The sequence below is a fragment of the Osmerus mordax genome, chromosome 10, assembly GCF_038355195.1.
Source record: "Osmerus mordax isolate fOsmMor3 chromosome 10, fOsmMor3.pri, whole genome shotgun sequence".
NCBI classification, from domain to species: domain Eukaryota; kingdom Metazoa; phylum Chordata; class Actinopteri; order Osmeriformes; family Osmeridae; genus Osmerus; species Osmerus mordax.
The window spans coordinates 10821142-10843863 of NC_090059.1; the positions used below are offsets into that span (position 1 = coordinate 10821142).

At 52.6% G+C, this 22722-nt stretch overlaps 1 protein-coding gene across 2 annotated transcripts; it reads right to left on the minus strand.

The window, feature by feature from the left end:
* Positions 1–2: 2 nt before the first annotated feature.
* fasn (fatty acid synthase) lies at positions 3–22009 on the minus strand. Of its 2 annotated transcripts, none has more exons than XM_067244254.1 (42): positions 21795–22009; positions 18070–18197; positions 16412–16564; positions 16082–16255; positions 15670–15870; positions 15459–15581; positions 14284–14399; positions 13948–14082; positions 13327–13813; positions 12973–13160; positions 12673–12862; positions 12453–12547; positions 12060–12194; positions 11662–11865; positions 11400–11515; positions 10897–11072; positions 10604–10795; positions 10386–10466; positions 9688–9873; positions 9409–9588; positions 8858–9061; positions 8345–8664; positions 7810–8205; positions 7506–7670; positions 7276–7391; positions 6959–7113; positions 6529–6732; positions 6268–6418; positions 5995–6173; positions 5758–5877; positions 5528–5650; positions 5216–5439; positions 4828–5035; positions 4503–4654; positions 4328–4419; positions 3824–4218; positions 3501–3689; positions 3185–3412; positions 2841–3052; positions 2645–2743; positions 2238–2489; positions 3–2135 (listed from the first exon to the last, which is right to left on the minus strand). In XM_067244254.1, exons 2-42 carry the CDS (start codon positions 18194–18196, stop codon positions 1998–2000), a joined length of 7581 nt encoding a protein of 2526 aa, XP_067100355.1. In that variant the 5' UTR covers position 18197; positions 21795–22009; the 3' UTR covers positions 3–1997. The 2 variants fall into 2 exon arrangements, with proteins under 2 accessions (XP_067100355.1, XP_067100356.1); XM_067244255.1 differs by lacking the exon at positions 21795–22009 and adding an exon at positions 21420–21522.
* Positions 22010–22722: the final 713 nt, after the last annotated feature.

Consider the following 22722-nt stretch of genomic DNA (forward strand, 5'->3'; position numbering starts at 1 on the left):
TGTTAGTGATATTTTTTTTTATTTGGACTAGTACAATAAATACATGGACATATTACACTTAGAGGAACATGCCATCACCTCCTCCTCACTGTAACCAATCACCACGCACCAGTCGGGTCATCCGACTCGTCATTGACCCAATCAGAGGTCTCAGAGGTCAAGCCCACCTGTTGCGATCTGTGATGGGTACCCTGCCTGTGGAGGACTGGGGTCAGGGGTCAGTAAGGGTCATGGGAGTCAGTAACAGCAGAAGGCAGAGGTCAGTTTGTAACATCTGATCTGTGACCAGGAGATGGAGCTGCTGTTTACCAGCACCCCACACCTGTTTTAGAAGATTCTACACCTGACAATGCCCTTAGGGACATTACTATCAGCAGAACAGCAGAGATTACCTCTACCCATCTCAATACTCATGAGCTCTATCCATCCTCCATTCCTCCACATCAGTTTCCTCCAAGGAAATGATAAAGGAGGGTTTTTAGAGTATTCAAGCAAGGCCCCTGATATCCAGAGAGGAACCTGGCTTGGCAGGACTTCACCTCAGTAAGCACAGACACTCCATCACTGCTCAGTGTCATTGAGAAAGGTGCTTTTAGCATTTAGAAGCATTGCTTGTTGACAGCCTTGATATTATAAACAATAATCAAAACATTACAGTAACAAAATTTCCGGAATGTGGGAATGTTTTTCACATTGAAGATAGACAGAAAAACCAAATACACAACGTGATTAAAATGGTAATATTAGTCATTTATGGTGGTTATACACACACTGACATTGCAACAGCAGCCAGATATTTCCTCCACCAAGGAAGCTGACATCAGACATGTGACCTGCTGCTGACCAATCAGGTCTCCTGAAAGACAGACTCTCACAGAAACACAGTAGGTACCAGAACTGGGGAGGGCTGAAATCTACTCATTTCCCGCATCTAAAGACAGGAGTCTTAACCACCACCATCATCAGCGCGCAGTGTTACACAGACACACACACAGTTGCTCCAGCATGTGTAAGACTGGAGCCATCTAGCCGCTGTTCGCTCCATCACTCCCCAGACGGTGTCTGTATTCCTAAGTGTTTCTGCTGGGCAAGTCCGCCCGTAAAACAACCTACACAGTAACTGTACTGTATATACTACTCTACATATTTGCTTGAAAGGCAACAAAACAACAAATATATAAAAATTAACAAAAAAAGGAATCATAACTTAGGACCAAATGGTAAACAAATCCGTTTTGTTTCTTTTGTAAAGCAAAAACACCCTACAATGAGATAATCATGCGATACAGGTGCTCTCCTAGCTACTGAGCTATAGGGTTTAACATAGTTTAGACTGGTGGTCTGGGCAGGTGCACAGCCACTACTGTACGAGTAAGCTGTGTGTTAGTGCGTACACTGACAGACACAGACACCATGTTGTGGGGACAGAGATGCTTCATGCACCTGTTCGGCATCAGAAGGGTTCGTGGCCAGGGTTCGGCAAAGGACGGAACACACACACACACACACACACACACACACCTGTACTACTGTAGGTAGGTCTACTGTAGGTACAGATCCACACACACACACAGGACACTAAATCAGCCTTCATCAGAAAGACAGGTAGGGTTATATACTGTGGTAGATTGGGGCCTTGTTAGCTAATGGTTCCAGGCACTAGACAGGTCGGCATGGTAACTCAGCTCTCCTACTAGACTATGGGATGTGAGAGGGTTTTCAGTTCAATTAGGATTAAAGGGAAAGAGAAGTTGCTTTGTGTAACACTACTCTACAAGCCTGGGATAGACGCAATAAGAACTTGAGTAAAAAATAAAAAAAAAGGTAAGAAAGAGAAAGGATTCTCAACAACTTATTGGTAAAGCACAAGCGTATACAAGTAGTTCCCATGAGTACACAGCCTGTTTAGGGCTTTGATAGGATGGTGAGTTGAGGTTTGGGGGGCAGGGAGGGACAGGAAATTGGTTGATTTGGAATGCTGGGGGGCATGGGCTACCCTAGCCCTCCCTGGCTGTGACACGGGGCTCGGCCAATGAGCTGTGGATAATGCTGCTGATCGACTCCACCCCCTCCCCCTCCAGGAAGGATCGGTGGTCGCCCTCGATGACGTGGATAGACACCTTCCCATCACACACCTGAGCAGAGAGAGAGAGATGGGTCAAGAGAGGAGTGTGTGTGTGTGTGTGCGCATGTTTATGTACGTGTGTGGATGCGTATGTGCACGTGCGTGTCCTCACCTCGCTGAGTTTGTAGTCGGCACCCAGGTTGTCTCCGTAGTCGCTGCTGGCCTTGGCGCGCAGCAGGGTGACGTTGCCATGGTACTTGCCGGCCGGCACGTAACCGTCGGCAGCCTTGAGCTTCTGGTAGAAGGTGGCGGCGGCGAACCTCAGGGAGTCCGTGTCTACGTTCTTGTGGCTGGAGGTGATGAGGTCCACCGTGGTGCTGACCCGAGCCTGCAGGTCTGACAGGGGGAGCAGCGTCTCCAGCAGCTGGAGGGGGAGGAGAGAGGAGGAGACGGCAGGGGAATGAGAGAGAATGAAGAGAAAGAAGGAAATAAAATGCATGACATAAGAAATGGTGCATTTCATGCAATGATGGCATAGTCTCTTATCTAGAGTGTGTGTGTGCGCGCGTGTGTGTGTACCTTGTTGTACTCGATGCCGGTGAACTGCTGGATGAAGGCACACAAAGCCTCTGTCTCCGCCTCAGACTCCTTCCCTGGGGTCAGCTTGGCTCTGTAGCTCTGAAGTAACCACACACACACACACACAGTTACTACAAGACACACAAAAAGCAGCATCCTGTGTTTAACTGCACACACACACAACCGTTCCTCTCACCTGCGTGTATGCCGCCACGTAGGAGTGGGATCCGTCGAACAGGAAGAGGTATTCCACGGGCCGGCCCTGGGCCTGCAGCTGGGAGGCCATCTCGAAGGCCACACACGCCCCAAACGAGTAGCCAGCGATGCGGTAGGGCCCCTCCGGCTGCTCCTGGGTGATGGACTGCACGTAGTAGGCGGCCAGGGCCTCGATGCTGTCCAGGGGGGCCGCTGGAGGAGGAGGAGGGGGCAGGGTTAAATGGTGAACACATCCAATGCTGCTTATCCTACAGAGTTGCCTTGCTTGGGGGATGGGAGTATTTGTATATTTCCATAAGTATGTCTGCAAATGTGCGCGTGTACCTTTGGTGCACTGCAGACCGTAGCATGGTACGCTGAGCTTGGCGGTCAGGGTCTTGAAGGCGGCGATAGAGCCCTCTATGGGATGGACGAGGAACAGCGGCCGCTCGGCGCTCTGCACCTGGTTGAGGGGGGTGACCGTGGGGCCGTCAGGGTTGACCAGCAGCAGGTTGAGGTCGGACTCGAGCAGAGCCCGAACCCCGCCCCTTTTCACTGGAGACTGGCGAGACTCTGGGGAGAGGGGGAGAGATGCGAGTTGTACACTCCCTTTCTCTCACAGACACACACACGCACGCACAAAAAAAACTGTCTCCCTCACCCTCAGTTCCGGCTGGTTTGCTGGACAGCTCCCGGAGCTTGTTGATGGTGAGCAGTCGGATCTCCCTCATTGCCATGACAATGTCGTAGTCCCTCTCCAGCGTCTGACGCACCTCCACGCCCATCAGAGAGTCCAGACCAAGGTCAGCCAATGAGGCGTCAGCGTTCAGGGTGCTGACATCACGCACGCCTGAGAGATGGAGGGAGAGAGCGAGGAGGAACAGCAGATTTATTTGGGGTTGTGAGCTTCTGGTAGAGAGATACTGTACGTGGTTGGTACCCAGGATGTGTTAGTAGTGTATTACTGGTAGGGTTGTGTCGTACCCAGGATGTGAGCAACAGCCTCCACCAGGTCTCTCTGCCCCGCCCCCTCACTCTTCACCACGCTCCGCTCCGCCAGCACGAAGCTCGACATCACTGGGCTCTGCCTACACAGGAAGCGGTCCAGCACCTCCAGGCAGGAAGCGATGCGCTGGGGGAGGGTTCCGCCAATCACGGCGTCGTTACCGCCCATGGTCTCCAGGACCACGCCCACGTCGCCGATGGCGCCCCATTGGACGGCCAATCCCGGCAGGCCGTCGTGGTGGCGCTTCTCGCACACACGCTCCATGGCGGAGTTGGCGTAGCCGTAGTTACTCTGGCCTGCGTTGCCGCGGCCGCAGCTGACGGAGGAGAAGGCTACGAAGTAGCTGAGGTCTGGACAGAGACGACGGGTCACCCTGGAGGAGGAGAGGGTCAGACATATCAGGCTGTTCTGTTTCCTTCTTCAGTCCAAGCAGACTATACCACATTATGATCTGCACCATGCTCTGTGTGTGTGTGTCTTACTGGTCCAGGTGCAAGGTGCCGTTGTATTTGGGTTTGTTGACGTCCAGGAACATCTGGGGGTCGAGGTTCTCTAGCATGCCGTCCTTCAGCACCTGACACACACACACGCGTTTTACATCAACCTTTTTCCTACACTAAAATCTCTGTGTCGGAAAAATACTGTGTCAGGAGTTACCATGGCGAGGTTGAAGACTCCTCCCACCGGCCCCAGCCTGCAGGCCTCGTTGATGAGTCGCTCCGCCCCCTCCAGCGTGCTGACATCACTGGTGGAGACCAGCACCTGCACGCCCTGGCCCTGCCATTCACGCACCCGCTTGGCCTGGTAACCTAGAAACCACAACAACACTGCCATCAGAAACCAGGCTCACCCGACACGACCAGACCCTGCAGAGAACACCATCTCCATCACACCCAGCCTGACATTAACCCATGTGACCCTGGGGGGCCTGTGCCTCAGGGGGGGGGGGGGGGAGGGGGGGGGGGTCGAGTCACTCGCTCACCGTTGCGGATGCCGGAGCGTGAGGTCAGCACCAGCTTGCGGGCGCCTCTCTCCGTCAGCCAATGAGCCAGCTCGAGGCCGAAGCCACCCAATCCGCCGGTGATGATGTAAGAGTGGGAAGCGGGGCAGAAGGTGCGGCAGATGGCGGGGATGGAGAGAGGAGCGCTGACCGCATGGGAGCGCTCTGAACCCTGCTCCTCTGATCGCACCTGGGGGAGTAGGAGGAGGGAGCGAGAGAGAGAAGAAATACATCATAAACTGCACTCTCCAGAAAGCTGTGATGGGTAATTATGCAACCTGTACTGGAGAGAAAACAAAAAGTACAAAAGGATGGAGGGAAGTAAGGAAAGCAGTAAAGAAGGAAGGAATAGACCTGTCCTGTGACTGACCTGCAGTAGGACCTTGCCTATGTGTTTGCCCTGGGCCATGTATCTGAAGGCCTCCTCAACCTGGCCCCTTTCAAACACCGTTGTCTTCAAAGGCTGGACTACACCACCCATGATGCCTTGCTTCAGCAGCTCAGACACCTCCTCCCACTCCCGGTTGCCCTCCTCAAACAGGGCGTCCAGCAGGATCCCATGGAACGCCACATTCTTGAGGAAGAGAGCCATGCCTGGAGGGGACGGAAACACGCACGTCATCTCCACTGGCCACCACCTGCTGGGGTGGAGGTGTGTGTGTGTGTGTGTGTGTGTACTGACCCAGAGGAGAGTTGTTGGAAAGGTCATATTTGCCTATCTCCAGGAAGCGCCCGTGCCTGGCCAGGCAGCGCAGACTGGCCTGCAGCTTCTCCTCAGCCAGGGAGTTCAGCACCACATCAACACCTGGACACGCAGGGAGAGGGAGATCAGGGGGGTGGGAGAACTCACACGGAATGGGAATCTGGTTTGAGAGGTGTGTGTGTGTGCGCGCGCCTGTGTGCGTGCCTAACCTTTGCCTTGCGTGTGCAGCAGGACGTGCTGTTCGAAGGTTGCATCTCTGGAGTTGGCGAAGGACTCTGGGGTGAGCTGAGGGAAACGCTCCTGGAGGTAGGCTCTCTTCTCCGCCGACCCTGGAAGACACACACACACACACACAATGGTGCATGAGTAGAGTGTTCAGCATGTGACAGTGAGAATCAGTGTCTGAATGTGGCTGTGAGTGTGTGTTTGTGCGCGCTCGTACTCACCGACTGTAGTGAAGACTCGACAACGCTGACTGAGCGCTATGGCGATGGCGGCCTGGCCGACGCCCCCGGATCCTGAGTGGATGAGAACGCTCTCTCCGGGGCGGAGCCGGCCCCTGACCACCAGCGAGTAGTAGGCCGTGGCGTAGACCACGGGCACGGAGGCAGCCTGTTCCAGGGTCCTAGAGACAGCCAGACGTGGTTAGTGTCTGTCAGAGCCAGCATTCCTCCAGGACAACCTCAGCTCTGCTGGGGGGGTTGGAGCTTGTGACTCACCAGCCGGCCGGCACATCCCACAGGAAGCGCTTGTCGGCGTCCACGCAGGTGGCCAGGCCCTTGGCGGGCAGCAGGCCCATCACACGACGCCCGCTGGGGTCACGACCCGAGAACTCCATACCCAGCATGCACTGCTGCAGCGCCAGATCTCCTACAGGTGAGAGAGAGGTGTGTGTATGGGAGGGATCAATCGGCTGATATTTTAATGGGTGTGTGTAATGATGTGTATGTTTGATAAGGTGTGTGTGTGTGTGTGTGTACCTGGGATAGCGTCTGGTGGTAGTTTTCCCGTAGCCAACATGATGTCCCTGAAGTTGAGGGAGCTGTAGTAGACGCCACACAGCTGCACCTGGGGGCTGCTCTGGACAAAATGGCGGAGCGGGGAGGCGATCCAGCGCAGGGACGACAGGTCGCCACGGGTCAACACGTTAACGTACGCCTGCTCCGTCTGCTCCTCACTCAGGTCTGATGACACACACACACACACACACACACACACACAGACAGTTTGTAAGACTGCATGCCTTGTTTCAGGTTTGCACTTGACCATACAAACAGGAGAAGTTCAGGAATGACTAATGACTAGCCTGGTGGTACTGGGTGAAATGGAGTATAATATAACATCCCTTATAACAATATTGTGAACATGTCTATCAAACAGGCATGTTGCCATGGAAGTGCGGCCCCTTACCCTGGGAGATGAGCTGGTGTCTGAACACGCCCCAGCGACCGTCCCTGAACACGTTCATGCACAGGTCCCCCTCCAGCGCACGCCGCATGGAACTGTGGGTAGGCTGCAGTACGGGAGACTTGGAGGTCTTGCTCAGGTTGGAGACAAACGCACACCTGGAGGAGAGGAGCATGGGGACACACACGCTTCAGCAACAGGGCTGAGGGTTAGGGAGGTAAGTAGAGGGGTGAGGTGAGAGGTAAAGGAGGGAGAGGTGGGGGAGTGAGAGGTAAAGGAGGGGGGAGGTGAGAGGTCAAGGAGGGGTTAGAGAGTCTCACCGTATGCGGCTGCCCCCTGGTTCCTGGCGTAGACAGTTGACCATGCCCACCACCCCACAATGCCCCTGGGTTGCTGTCAGCCACACGGGGGTGTCAGAAGGCTCAGCCAGGGTTGTCTGGAGGACAACACAGTTCATTAGCCCCGCTCTACAGAACCTGTTCGACAGGATTCTAAAACATGGTACCTGTTCTACAGGGTCTAACTGGACTACGACGCTGTAGAAACTGACCTTGAGTGTCTCCACCCACTTGTAGTCCATGCTGTCCACTGGCAGAAAGATGGGCTCTTTGGCGGGCAAATGCCGGCGACACAAGAAGAGGGCAGAGCCAAAGAAGGACTTCCTGAAAGCTACCAGGTTCAGTGACGAATCAGAGAACACCTTCTCCCACTCAGCCTATACGAAAACACCAGAGGAGAATGATACAAATGAAACATCTAACAAACAATTCTATGGAACTTTCTACACAATAGACAGCAGCCTGGAGGCTGTCCCAGACAGCAGAGACCAGAGACTGGCAGCCCAGAAGACTGACCTGGGTAAGCAGCCCTTGGTGGCTGTTGGAGGAGGAGGAGGAGAGGAAGGCCACAGTCTCCCCCAGGGTCTCCCCCTTCAGCAGGGTGTGGAGCAGGACAAACCCCCCCTCCTTGGCCCCCGAGGCCAGGTTGGCCACCAGGGCCCCCGCCTCGCCCGCCAACGCCCCCCAGGCGTGGTTGCAGGCCACCAGATCGGCCCCGCCCAGTGCGCCAGGCACGGGGACACTCTGGGGGTCCCAGGGAGCCGATGACGCCCCCAGCTCATCCAGCGCCGCCTGGAGGGGGGTCAGGAGGTCAGCGGTGGTCGACGTGGCGGTGTAGTCGAGGCGGAGCATGGGCTGGATGTTGAAGAGGGGGACGGCCCGGGAGAAGAGACGTCCGTCGCTGGAGAGAGCCTGCGGAACGAGCGAGAGAAAGACAGAGATTAAACAGTTAAACGAATAACCCTCAACCAAAAAAACACTCTTAGGCCAACGCTGAATGAGCTTGGATTACTATACTGTAGTTAACAGGATTTTGTGGTGAGGTGCTCACCTCCAGGACTTTGATCTTCCCAGGGGGGCTGTTCTCCAGGACTGTGTCCAGACAGTGTCGGAGGTGGGGGGCCTCCAGCAGGCCCATGAGGAGGGGGTCCTGGAGCAGGCAGCTCCTCTCCTGCTGCACCGTCTGCTCCAGCTCAGAGCGCAGGTTCCCGTTGAGCTCCAGGCTGCACAGCAGGGCCAGCAGCCGTGGCAGGCCCACCTCAGAGGCCTCCGCGCCGGTCACCAGGGGGGCTTCCGCTACCCCCTCCAGACCTGGGAGGGCCAGCTTGACGCCCTGGGGGGCCAGTTTATGTTGCAGCCTCTGGATCAGTCCTGGGGGGGAGGGAGAGAAGGATGAGGGGGAAGGACAGGCAGGCGACACAAACAAGCATGTCCCGGTGTTATGAAACCACCTGACCTACAAAAGTAGCTTAGGTTAGTTTGATGATTAATATTGTTTGGCCTGTGTGAGTGATGTGTGTATGTGTGTGTGTGTGTAGTGTGAGGTCTGGAGCGTCAGCTGTACCTTTGCAGTGCCTGAGCTGCTCTCCCAGCTTCTCATTGGACGCCAGACATTCCGTCTCTGTGTAGGGCACAAACACAAACTCCTCCAGAGTGGGTGGGGCCTGTTGCTGTTGGCGACGGGGTGCCACGGTGGCGTGGAGGCCGCTGATCTGGACCGCTCCTGCCACGATGTTGTCAAGGCAACGGTTGACGCGCACATCCACAGCTGAAAGAGAGGTATGTCGGAAGAGAATGATGATGGAGCAAGGAAATCCGTTTCTGAGGCTGAGGTACAGGCTGCCATGTGTGTGTGTGTTTGTTATACATTTACATTTAGTCATTTAGCATACGCACTTATCCAGAGCGACTTACAGTAAGTACAGGGACATTCCCCCGAGGCAAGTAGGGTGAAGTGCCTTGCCCAAGGACACAACGTCATTTTGCACAGCCGGGAATCGAACTGGCAACCTTCAGATTACGAGCCCAACTCCCTAACCGCTCAGCCACCTGACTCCCGCTGACATGTTATGCATGTTTGTGTAGGACAGAATCACCAGTACTGCGTGTGTGTACCTTTCTTCCCGTCAGCGTAGTCCAGAACCTTCTCCAGGTGCAGGGCGGGGTCCACACACACAGAGCGGATGCGCGTGGGCAGACGTAGGCTGCGTCCCGATAGGCCGACCACTATCATCTGCAACATGGTGTCCAGGAAGCTCACCCAGTTACCAGACCACTGCAGCTTCCCCACGTCTCCTGCAGCCAATCACAGACAGGGACACAGCATGGTTAGGGAGAATGAGCTAATCACAGTCGGGAATAGAGTAGATCTCTCACTTGATAATACACACACACCTGCATTGTTCGATTCGAGGATGCCCTGGAAGGTCTTGCCGTAGTCATAACCACGGAGACGGAGCTCCTTGTATATGTCTCCTGCCGTCAGCTTCAGTTTCGGGTCACTATTGTCCTTGGCAATGGGCTGGCCAATCTGTGCGTGGAATGAGTCCAGCGCCGCCTCCTCCAGAAGACTCACCTTCCCTGGGAGACAGAACGTACCACTGACAGTCATGTTAGGGTGAGGAGACAGAACGTACCACTGACGGTCATGTTAGGGTTAGGAGACAGAACGTACCACTGACGGTCATGTTAGGGTTAGGAGACAGAACGTACCACTGACGGTCATGTTAGGGTGAGGAGACAGAACGTACCACTGACGGTCATGTTAGGGTGAGGGGACAGAACGTACCACTGACGGTCATGTTAGGGTGAGGGGACAGAACGTACCACTGACGGTCATGTTAGGGTGAGGGGACAGAACGTACCACTGACGGTCATGTTAGGGTGAGGGTACAGAACGTACCACTGACGGTCATGTTAGGGTGAGGGGACAGAACGTACCACTGACGGTCAAGTTAGGGTGAGGGGACAGAACGTACCACTGACGGTCATGTTAGGGTGAGGGGACAGAACGTACCACTGACGGTCATGTTAGGGTGAGGGGACAGAACGTACCACTGACGGTCATGTTAGGGTGAGGGGACAGAACGTACCACTGACGGTCAGGTTGCCGTTCTCTGACACCTCAAACTTGTTGGTGGCGGGCATGAGACGCACCTCCAGCTGGACTGAGCCTGAGAGAGAGAGACGAATTTCACACTTTTCATTTACACATCAAGCAAGATCCCAGCGTTGCTAGAAAACAGAAACAGATGAACTCCAGCCCTCCTCTTCCTCCTCCCTTTCCTCATCCCCCCATCTTCTTCCTCACCAGTCTTGGGCAGAATGGTGGCCCGGTGGATGGTCACATCCTCAAAGGTCACGGGGGTCGTTTCCATGACGACGCCCAGGCTTCTCACCAGGGTCCGCCAGGCCAGAAACAAGTACCCCGTTGCCGGGTACAGGACACGCCCATCGATGCAGTGACCAATCATATAGTAGTCTGGTGACTCTGGGTTCATGTCTGGATGTGAGGGAGAGAGAGAGAGAGAACATGTCTGAATCTGAGTTTTAATGAGAGTGTGTGAGTGTGTGTGTGTGTGAGTGTGTGTGCCAGGCCCTTACCTATGTTATACACCGTGGCGGAGGTGGAGCCTCCGGCCCCAGCAGGGAAGTCCTCAGCCTTGGGGACGTCCCAGGTTTGGGCGTGGTCCCACTGCAGCAGGGGGGAGATGAGGGGGGTGCCGGGGGGAACCGGGTACTGCACCCGCGGGTACAGCTTGTTACTGTCCACGTTGATGCTGCAGAGAAGGAGACCACTGTTAGGGCACATGGTGTGCAGTTGAGTGCAGCTAAAATGAGCTGTTGTTTTGGAGTTAGAAGACACTTGAATTGCACTTTGAGCTGCATTTTATGTATGAATAATGTGCTTTATAAATACAATTTGTATCATTATTGAATATCGGTGTTGTCTCAGGTCTTATGACGCATAACATGACTTTACAGAACGCTTTAACAATGCTTTAATCCATCACATGTTCTGAACCGTCTTCTCAAATGGATTCCCTAACACCAGGGTTCGACGGTAGGGGGAAATGAGCCAGGCACTCGATGGTGACATCACTGACCCGTTGACGTAGGCCTTGCCGATGTGTGACAGGAAGTACTCCAGGTTGTTGGCGTGGCCCCTCTTCATCAGGGGCAGGATGCAGCAGGTGGGCTTCAGGCTGCGACGCAGGATGGCCTGCAGGGGGCGACAGAGCACGCCCGCACGTTTGCATACGTCTACACGTGTCTGAACGCATGTTTGTTTGGATATCAGCATATCGACCACAACATTGTGGCGAGTCAGTCAGGGCCAGTGGGGCGCGTGTGTGTGTGTGTGTGTACCTGCAGCAGGGCGTGAGGGGCTATCTCCAGGACCACAGCGTTGTCTGGCACCAGGTTGAGGCCCTCCTGGAAGAGCACAGGGCTCACCAGGTTGTTGACGTGGTACTCTGCTGAGGAGTAGAGGGCCAGGGGGGAGTCCCAGTCCCCCTGGGGGATACTGGTGCTCACCCAGCGGGGGGAGCGCAGTTTAGGCTCCTTAATCACCTGGAGGGGACAGCGGCAGAAATATGTACCATTATGTGGAAGAGGCTACTGGGAAATTGCTGTCGGTGTCACTGTGGTATGCCGAGTATATATTTCCCTGAATTGGGGCTTGCCTTTTGACGGCACAGAGTGTATGAGCTTGTGTGCGAGACGTTTTTGGTTGTGTGAGATGTCCTGTGTGTGTGCGTGTGTACCTTCTTCAGGGCAGCTAGCAGGGCTGGGGCGATGGAGGCCATGTAGTAAGAGTGGAAGGCTACTCCAGCACTGCGCACCTCCTTTGCAAACACACCAGCCTCCTTCAGCTCTGCAACAAACTTTCTCACTGATTCCTGCAAACACAACACAAATTGATCAATCACATGTATATAGTAAAAAATAAAAAATAAAAGTGTCAACCAGTGCTGTACTGCATGACACACAAGAGACAAAGTACACACAACCTGCCTATACAACTTCCTATCTAATTTTTTTTATTAATGCTAACTAATTGACTCTAGTATCACGTAAACAAGCAGCCAATTATTCTATAGAGATGAGGGATATCATTTTGGTCTTGATTAACAGTTGGGAAAGTCCTTCTGAGTTACCTGAGGTCCTGAGATGGTGACGGTGTCCTCTGCGTTGTGACAGGCAGGCACTACCCCCTGGGGACACTGAGCCTTACACTCTGCCCACGTCAGGCCTGGGGAGGGAGAGAGAGAGGGGCGTCACACTACTGTTATCACTCATCTTTCTCTCTGTCATACTCCACTCCACCTCCAACCTTCTCCCTTCCCCCTACGCCTCCCCCCCCCCCCAGGTCCTTACCCACGGCGGCCATGCCCCCGGCAGGCAGGTTGGCCTCCTTGATGGAGCGACCACGCCAGTAGGCGGCCAGGACGGCCTCTGAGTGGCTGAGGGAGCCGTCGGCGTACCCGCACGCCAGCTCGCCCACCGAGTGGCCCACGATGCCGTCGGGCTGCAGGCCAAGCTGCTGGAGCAGGTCGATCTGGGCTATCTGATGGTGTGGGGGCAGAAAAAGGGGGTGGGGCTTGCTTAATATGCCGAAAAGTGAGGAGTGGTAACGTGGTAGTCTGCCCCTAGTCAAGATGGCGTCCCCTGCTCTACCTGTATGGCAGCGAGGGCCACAAAGGCGTGGACCGTGTCCTCGAAGGTGCTCTCGTCGGCTTCCATGAGCAGACGGGACACGACCAGGCCTGTGTCCTTCAGCGCCGTGTCTGATCGCAGGATGGACTCCCGGAACGCAGGAAGCTGCATCATGCTCCGCCCCATGCCGCCCCACTGAGTTCCCATACCTGAGGAGCACACACACATACCCACCACTTGTTACTCTATGCAAAATATGATTGCTAACAATTGATGAAAAGAATTGTAGGGGTCATATCCAAAATGTGCTTTAGTGAACAATCCAAAGAGCTAAACTCTGAGTGGGTCTTCAACCACCCTGAAAAAAGCCCTCACCTGAACAGATGTACCACAGAGGCCTGGGCGTGGCCTGTCCCTGCTGTACCTCCATGACATCAGTGGGAGAGCCAATCAGAGAGTAGCCCCTGCAGGGCATGGCGGCCGTTGGCAGCCCCGACACCTCGTTGAGAAGGGACAGGAAGTTGGCATCGCCTGCGTGTTCCTTCCCCTTGCTTAGGAGGGCGTTCACAGCCTCCTCGGTGCGCCCACATGCCTGCAACAGCCTGGGCACAGGGCTGGGCGTCAAGTTGCCAGGTTTCTCAGCCTGCTTGCCAGGTTTGGGGGTGCCGGCAGGGGGGCGGAGGATAACGTGGACGTTTGAGCCCCCGAAGCCGAAGGAGTTGATCCCCACGATGCCGCCCCGGACCGGGATTGGCTGGTCCACCACCCGCAGTCGGCCGTCAGTCAGGGCAGGGATGTCAGTGTTGGGACTGTGGAAGTGCAGGTTGGGAGCCCAAACACCGTGCTCCAGAGACAGCACCACCTGGAGACAGGAGGAGGAGAAGATGAGGAGAGAGGAGTTCCAGGAGGGAGACGATGGAGGGAGAAGTGAGAAGAGAAGCAGCAGAGAGAACGAGGGAGAAGACCACAGTGAACATGTGCACCAGCCTGTCTCACCTTAGCGAGGGCAGCCAGGCCAGAGGCGGGCTCTGGGTGGCCCATGTTGGACTTGGTGGAACCAATGAGCAGCGGCTCCCTCTTGGATTGACAGAACACACCGACAATGCCGTTCACTTCCTGTGGGTCGCCCACCTGGAGGTAAAACAGGAAGTAGCAGGTGAGACACCAGGGGGATGGAATGGGACAGAACACTGCTTGTGAAGTCTATGCACGCTAAAGCATGGACTGCACTGACTTGTGAGATCATGCCGGCTAAGTCTAATATCAGTGTGCGGGTATACGTGTAAGTGTGTGTGTGCGCACACCTCTGTGTGAATGTGTGTGTCTGCTCACCTTGGTGCCGGTGCCGTGGGCCTCGATGTACTCCACCTGGTCAGGTGTGATGTTGACCTCTCTGTAGAGAGAGCTGACCAGGCGCTGCTGCATATCACCTGACGGGAAGGTCACACCTGGGCGCGCACACACACACACACACAGGGAAGGTTACACACAGCTGTAGCTTCCAGGGTGTGTGTTTGCAGCCTGGTGTCCCACCCCCTGCAGCAGCACTGTGGCTTCGCACCTGTGGGAGCCTCCGGATATGCTGTATAGGTCACCTGCTTGCACCACTGTGACTCAGTGTGTGTGCTGGGTGTGTGTGTGTGTGTGTTGGTAGTGTGTGCATTGGGGAGTGTGATATGCCTTTAGAAACAGGAGCTCAAACGGTATGCTGGGTCTAGATTACCAGCCACGTGTGTGTGTGTGTGTGTATATGGGGGAAGAGGTCAGATTTGTGAGGGCTTTGGCATACAGGGAGGATGGGCTACATCCCAACAACAGATGTCCCACAGCTGGTATTACCTTTGGCCCACTTGTACTACATAACCTTACGAGCACCTGACTGGCATGTGTGTGTGTGTGTGTGTGTCACAATCCAAAAATGGCATCCATCTCCAAGTCTGATTATAAATGTATTAAGTTTGAAAGAAGCGACTGGAGGAAAGGTCAGTGTGTGTGTGAGAGAGGGTGTTGAAACTCCAATATACCCTCTTTAATCTAACTTGAATCTGCATTTCAAAGGAGTGAGGAATGAGGCCAGATTAGGCTATACAACGTTTAGAGTGATATTAAAGAGAGGTGTCATAGAAATGGGGACATAGTTCTTCACAGCTGGGTTACAAGGTGGGAAGACGTCTCAGGTGGCTGAGCGGTTAGGGAATTGGGCTAGTAATCTGAAGGTTGCCTGTTCGATTCCCGGCTGTGTCAAATGACGTTGTGTCCTTGGGCAAGGCACTTCACCCTACTTGCCTCGGGGGAATGTCCCTGTACTTACTGTAAGTCGCTCTGGATAAGAGCGTCTGCTAAATGAATAAATGTAAATGTACAAGGAGTCAATTTGTGTATAAGGTTTAGGGTTAAAGCAACACAAGTGTGTCATATCAACAACAGTAAATGTCTTAGCAGTAGATATGTCTAACGCTGCAAGAGCATGCATCGTGTGTGTGTGTGTGAGTGAGGCGCTCCCTCACCCTGATCCTTGTATCCGTCTGTGTTGTTGCCTGCGTTGAGCACGGTGGCGTACACCCTCCTGGCCGCAGAGCGCCGAGTCAGCAGCACGGCCACCGCCGCCTCAGAGCGACAGTACCCGTTACCTGTTGGGGACAGGATGTGATGTCAGCGACCTCTGCTACAGAGCTCACATCTCTATGGGACTGCCGCTAACTTCATACCACCACTGACCTGAAGAGTCAAAGGACTTGCAGGTCCCCTCTGGACTGAGCATGCCCAGTTTCATGAACTGCACCGAGGTGTTTGGTTTGAGCAGGAGATTGACCCCGCCCACCAGGGCAGAGTCACAGTGGCCATGGCGAATGGCGTTGAAGGCGTTCTCCAGAGCCAACAGGCTGGAGGAGCAGGCGGTGTCGATGGCTGTGCTCGGGCCTGGAGGCGGAGACAAACAGCGAGAGGGGATTGGTCAAAACCAACTTCTAGGAAGTATGACAGACTACTGTGTGATTCATCAAGGGATACTAGCAAGTTTCTCAAACTATCAAGTTCTTGATAAGAGAGAGAGCGAGTAAATCCTTCGAGGAATTGGAAGTGATTGTAAACCGGTTCATAAATAAAGCTGATGTGTGTGGTGGGGTTGTACCATTGAAATCGAAGAAATAGGACAGCCGGTTGGCAAACATGGCGCGCTGGCAGCCTGTCATGCTGTATCCTAGCAACTCCTCTGGGTCTCGGCTGAAGGCCTCGCCAGCCTCCGAGCCACTCACACCGATGTACACACCCGTCCTGCTGCCGCGCATGTCCGTGGGGTTCAGGCCTGACACACACACACACACACACACACACACACACACTATCAACATCTCTTCCATCTTTCCTTTTTGCATCAATTCATCCCCCCTTGCCCCTTCCCCTTTTCTCCAGCCCCATCATCATCATCATTCTCTCCTCCACTCCATCCCCCTCTCCTCACCCCCGTCCAGGATGGCTTCGTAGGAGATCTCCAGCAGCAGTCTCAGCTGGGGGTCCATGGTGTGGGCCTGCTTGGGATGGACTCCAAAGAAGGCAGCGTCGAAGCGGCTGATGTCCTTCAGCTTGCCGTTCCTCCGGGGAAGACCGTACAGGCCTGGGAACCACAGACACCCAGAGTTACTGACCCCAGTTACCCAGAGTTACTGACCCCAGTTACCCAGAGTTACTGACCCCCAGTTACCCAGAGTTACTGACCCCAGTTACCCAGAGTTACTGACCCCAGTTACCCAGAGTTACTGACCCCCAGTTACCCAGAGTTACTGACCCCAGTTACCCAGAGTTACTGACCCCAGTTACCCAGAGTTACTGACCCCCGTTACCCAGAGTTACTGACCCCCAGTTACCCAGAGTTACTGACCCTCAGTCGCACACGCCCAGATACAGACGGTCACAGACTCATAGTTATGGGGACTTCCAAACAGGGAACAACAGAATGACCGTGACAGACTTCCTCCCTCCCTCTCATGAACAGCACAGCACTGATTGCATGTGACTCAAAACCAATAAAGTCAGGTCGATACTGTTTGAACAGCAGGTGTCTGTTTTCCTGAAAGCTTTGTAACTTGTAACCCTGGGTCAGAACTGAACATGGGCCCTCACAGTGGACCTATACCCTCTACTCTCCACTCACCATGCAGAGGGGGGTCCCAGGAACTTCTCCCCTCCTTCCTTCCCCTCCTTCCTTCCTTCCCCTCCTGTGGTGTGTGTGTGTGTGTGTGTGTGAGATCTGAGGGTGTGGGCTAGACTAAGCTGGGCTGCCCAGGCCCATTCAGTCCAACATGAATGTGAGCTTTAGCTGGTTGCCAGGCAATGAGGGATGAGAGGTGCTATTCACACCCAGAAGAGAGAGGGAGAGAGGAATGGGAGGGACAGGAGGGAGAGGGACGAGGAGAGGGAGTTAGAAAGAAAGAAAGGGAGGGTTGCCAGAGAACGGAGGAGAGAAACGGATGAGAATGCGAAAGCAGGAGCCTAGAGAGTTAGCTCTAGGAGAGTCCAAGAGAGACCAAAGACACAAAACAAGAAAGCGATTGAAAAAGAAAGCAAGGGTAGAAAGAGAGACCAAAAGATACCGAAACAAGACACCCACAGAGAGGGAGTGATGGGAGTAGGGAAGAGAGAGAGAGCGAGCGAGAGAGAGCGAGCGAGCGATAGAAGCAGCGGCAACCTTCCACAGCCAGGTGGTCAAAAAGAAGAAAAAAGAAGCAGACTAGAGACGCCAGTCTACAAATTAGCCAGGCCTCCACTCACACCAGCTCGCTGAGGCCTGGGTTCATGTTGGGTCTCTTCACGAGGGCCCAGGCTGTCTGGACCTTTTGTCTTCACAGGTGAAATTCTACACTGGGGCTTCAATCACTAGACCTACTACATTACCCACCACTTGCATGGGCCGTTTCAAATTCAAATATTCAGTTACAATCAGCATGCTGCAGCAAACAGTAGACTCAATCATCCCTGCCAGGTAACCCTCAAAGAACAGACCTTCACACAAAGCCCTCTCTGAATTAACTAGGTATAAGAAAGAGAGTGCTAAGAGGACGAGATCTGATTAGATCATATTTAGTAGTAGACCACATCCGGGTCACAGAGAGGTCAGCTCACCTGGCTTCCACCGACGGTCATCCTCTGTTACCATGTCGACCCCATTGAAGAGGTTATCCCAGAATTCCTGCAGGTTGTCGGACTCAGGCAGCCGGCCGGATATCCCGGCTATGACAATCTCGTCCATTCTGGGGAGAGGGGAAGGGGAGAGAGGTGGAGAAAGAAATTACAATACAGCACGATACTCAATAATGACAGTCTGGTTCCATTACTTCCCAGTGGAGAATTTCTATTGAGGAGGCTTTTTGTCTGAGACGAATCGGAGGTCTGAGAAAGTGGCCCTGAGTGGGACGGGAGAGAGGGAAGAATAGAGGGGAGAAGAAAGAGAACGGGAGGGAGGACCAGACGATCCCCAGGGGCAGATTCCCACCAAGATGTCTCAGACCAGGTCTGGCCTTTGACAGCCTCATGTTGAACACAAAGGAGATGCACTCCTTGTATGTTTGTAAAGACAACATATGGGTGTTTAGTCGATTCAATAAAGACTAGGGTGCGATGAAGACAAGCCTGGATGTCGAGCTCTGCATCTACAAAGTGTGTGTGTGCACATGCATGCATGCATGAGAGAGCCTTTAAGAGACAATGTGATACTGTATTTCATATGCGTGAATGGACCCATACTTGTTTGTCCGTTCAGTCTTTGTTCCTGGTTTCTGGGCCAGGCTATCCCTGCTGCCAGCTAGTTTCACCGACCAATCACATCACCAGGGAGGGGCCAATGGCTATGCCCTCAGACTCAGTGAAGCCGAATGTATGCGCGTGTGTGTGTGTGTGCGTGTGTGTAGTATGTGGTACTAGCTCAACACAGTGGCCCTCTGTTAGGACCTCTCCAACAAAGAGAGGCTGAACCTAGCCCTCTGCTCTGGTGCCCCTCTTATGGAACTAGGTGCTCCTCTGACCAGACCGTCATGGCTGCCCTCCCCTCCTCTCATAATGTCATCAGGGAAATGGACTAAGTAGAAACAGCCTTGGTCCGGCAGGCCTATTTGGCCTGTTGGCTGAATCTCAGGTCACAGGGAGAAAGAAGCTAGATTGACCTTGTGGACCAATTAGGGATAAATAGCCAGGCTGACCAGTCAAACAGCTGGGGCCAACAGATAATACAATCTATTCTACTCCCAATAATGGCATATGACTGACTATTCTGTGTCAGCATCTCATTGGGGAATGTGCGTGTCTGTCAATATGTCCAAGCAGGTTCCATTCTAAGAGACAAGAGGAGCACAGAATGTAAGCCAACATTACAGAACCTGTCTTTCAGTTTTCCTTCTGTAGTTTATCAGGAGAACGTAAAGCACGATCTGCGCGCGCACACACACACACACACAGGCGACACGTTCTAAAACAACATCTGTGCCACGCACAGCCTCTCGCTGCTCTCAAACAAAAAAGGATGAGTCAACACAGTCTTCACTGCCAAGATCCCACAATGTAATGCACTGGGACATTTGTCTTGCATGGCTGTAAGCTACCGGCCGCCTGTCTGGGCATGCTCAGTAGGCACTAGAAGCGTCACTGCTGTGGTATTGTTACCACGGTGATAAGGTAATTCGGCCTTCGTAATTCATTAGCCTAAGAGCATCCAATCCAACCGATCAACACAAACACCCTAGCGCACGGCACCAAGGTAGAACCTGAGAACCCAGATGGCCAATGAGAAGCACCCACGTGTCTGCAGGCATTGTGACAACAATCGCAGCTATGTCTCTGGTAGCATTTCTGGGCAAGAGCAGCTATGGAAGGATATACAAGTGATTATTTTATTATTTTCTATCTCACCCTGATCAACACAGGCATTTTACACACTCTGGTCATGCCCTGGTTTGGTAGACTAGCCGACTGTTGCAACAACGTGGACATGGACTTGTCTGACAGACAGGCTGGTTGTTGCAACGCCATGATCAAGGCCTAGTGTGATTGACGCAATGCGAGTGTAACAACTAAACACGATGACTACGACGTTGACCGATACAGTAGTAGGACAAAGACCGAGGATGACAACATGGCCTGTCTGTCTGTCTCCCTGTTTCTCTCCTGTCCATCAGGGCTGCTGGAGACATGAGAGCTGGAACAGCCCAAACAGACCCGGGCGGAGAACAGGAAAGACGGGGTTGCGGCTGTGTGGGTCACATGGTCTCACCTGGCAGGTTTCAGCTCGTCACGTAGCCAAAGCAGCACCTGCAGCTCTACAGAACCCGCAAATTATAACATCATGATGCAACCATAAATTCCTGCGTTAAGCTAACTGGGACATTCTCGGGTCATTCGTGCAACCTAGAGAACTGTTTCGAACATTTCGTGATGTTACAGTAGCAGGATTTGTTCAGATCGCTCTGGCCTGGCTAGGGGTAGTGTAGCTCCCGAGAGCTCCCGCTCCAGGAACCTTTTGAAATTGGTACCGGAGAACTTCAATGGACCAGTAGTGTCTGGAGGCCTGTGATAGGATGCACATTTGTTTACCTTTATAAAGACAATGTAAAGAAGACCTAGTTCCTAACTCCCAGGGGCGGTAGCTACACCCCTGGACTGTCCCAGGGCGTGTCCATGAGAACCTGCATGCTGGCTGAGAGCATGCTGGCTATTGGTCATGCAGGACATGTGGCTACTGTTTCCTCAAACCTTACCAGCTATGTTACATTCCACATGTGGGCTCTAAAGTGGGTCTTCTAGTCTCCTTTCCCCTCCTAGTTAAACCAAGTCCTGAAAGCCAACTCTGGAGCGCCTGGTGGTGAATGTCCTGAATGACAGGACCTGTTTCAATGGACCGCAGGGTCTGCAGAGAGCAGGACTTAGACAGGGCAAGTTACACCGTCATGCAAGGCCGACTGTTCCACTTCATCATTGTTAAAAATACTCCTAATCAAGCACAGCTAACGTCACGTTACATCCATGTCCCAGAAATGAATACTGAGGCCGCTTTATCAGAAGAATTACTCCTCAGACAGGTCATTCGTCATCTTCAACATTTTTAAATAACCGTTGGAGTCCTTATCTTGAAATACCTACACCATGGATTTGATTATGTAAAGGCAACATAAGAAATTTAAATGTGTTTTGACTGAAAACGTCTGTCATCAGACATGGCTTGTCATTTACAGCTAGTAGCCTCTATATTTTATCTAATCCTTTAACACGGTTTAGTGTAATCTAACTATTAGAGCACACGGGGCCTTCCAGCCGCAACGCTTCCCATAGTGCGCGTTAGGAGCTGTGAACTACGCAGTCTGTTATCTCGTTCTGCTGCTCTTAATTTAGTACAGGAGAGACGGCACGCCAGACGCATCTCACTGTTTCCTGTTGCAAAACATAAACAACTCAAAATATATCAAACTAGATAATAGAATACTTACCCAACAATATTACCACTATGATGCCGGTACAGAACAGCTAACCCGTGATGTTATCTAGCCGCATCACCATCTTGAGTCATACTGACATTGACAATGAACCCAGTCACCCCAATAAAGCAAACGATTAACTTATAACTACATTTACATTTAAAGGATTAACTATCTTGTCTTTTAATCCTCATATGTGACCGTACGGTTCTGATGAGGCCATGTGCTGCACATTCATGTTCCGTCCCAACATGAGCTGGACTGATGGGATGGTCTCTAAGAAACCGCGGTTATCATTACGGAGCGTTTCTTTCAGAGGCTGGATATCAAGACCGAACGAGAAACTAGCTGACAAACAAGCGTTGCAAATGTACACTTTTATCTTACCTGTTAAAAGGTGTTTTAAGTGTTCTTCAAAAGCACAGTTAGTGGACCAAAATGTTAGTAAACAGTTAGCATGTATTCCCTTTGATAATCCCGTATCTTCTTTATCTTCAGCGCGTGCTTGTGAGTGTGTGCCTGTTACAGTAGCTCGGGGGGAATCCAAATCTCTTCCCGTTCCCTGCCTAGCCCTTTCAATTTATCTCGCTTCTTTGATTCCCTTTCTCTGAAGAATTTAAATGTCTGACATTCTCCCCGGCCACGCCACATGGGCTGACAGCTTGGTTAGCTGCTCAGGCCAATGAGAAAAGAGGCAGGGACTCAGTCCTCAGCCAGTGGTGGGGTGATTCGCTGAACGCTCTGTAATTTCAGAGAAAAAAACGGAAATCGCAGGGCGAGGTTACTCGAGTTCATTAGGAACGACTCGGATGAAACCATCCTTGCGTCGCCTACCGCCACAGTTCAAGTTGATCAAACAAAACGTATACCTGAAATAGTCAGGTCTGATTGCATTTCGAAATGTTGCAAAGACTTGTCTATGTGCAACAGCCCTTCAAAATTGGGAAACTCGTTTCAAAATTGATGACAATTTTTATTAATTTAATAATTGACGAATGATTTCATTCGGCATTTTTTCGCCTTACAATATGGTATATGGATATCTATAATTAAGGGTAAGCCCATGTGTTTAACTGTTTGATTTCGACTTTCATCACTAATAAAGTAATTTAGTTTTATATCAAGCCTTTCGTATTTGTAGTATGTGCATGTTTTATACATTGCATGTGAAACAACTACATAATTATATTTAGCCAAACAGAATAGTATTTTAAAAGAGCTGCATTTGGTTGTTTTGCATTAGGCTATAAAAGGCTATAGGCTATGTCTGTTTTAGAGTTCAATCAAATCAGTTTTTTGTAAATATAAAGAATGG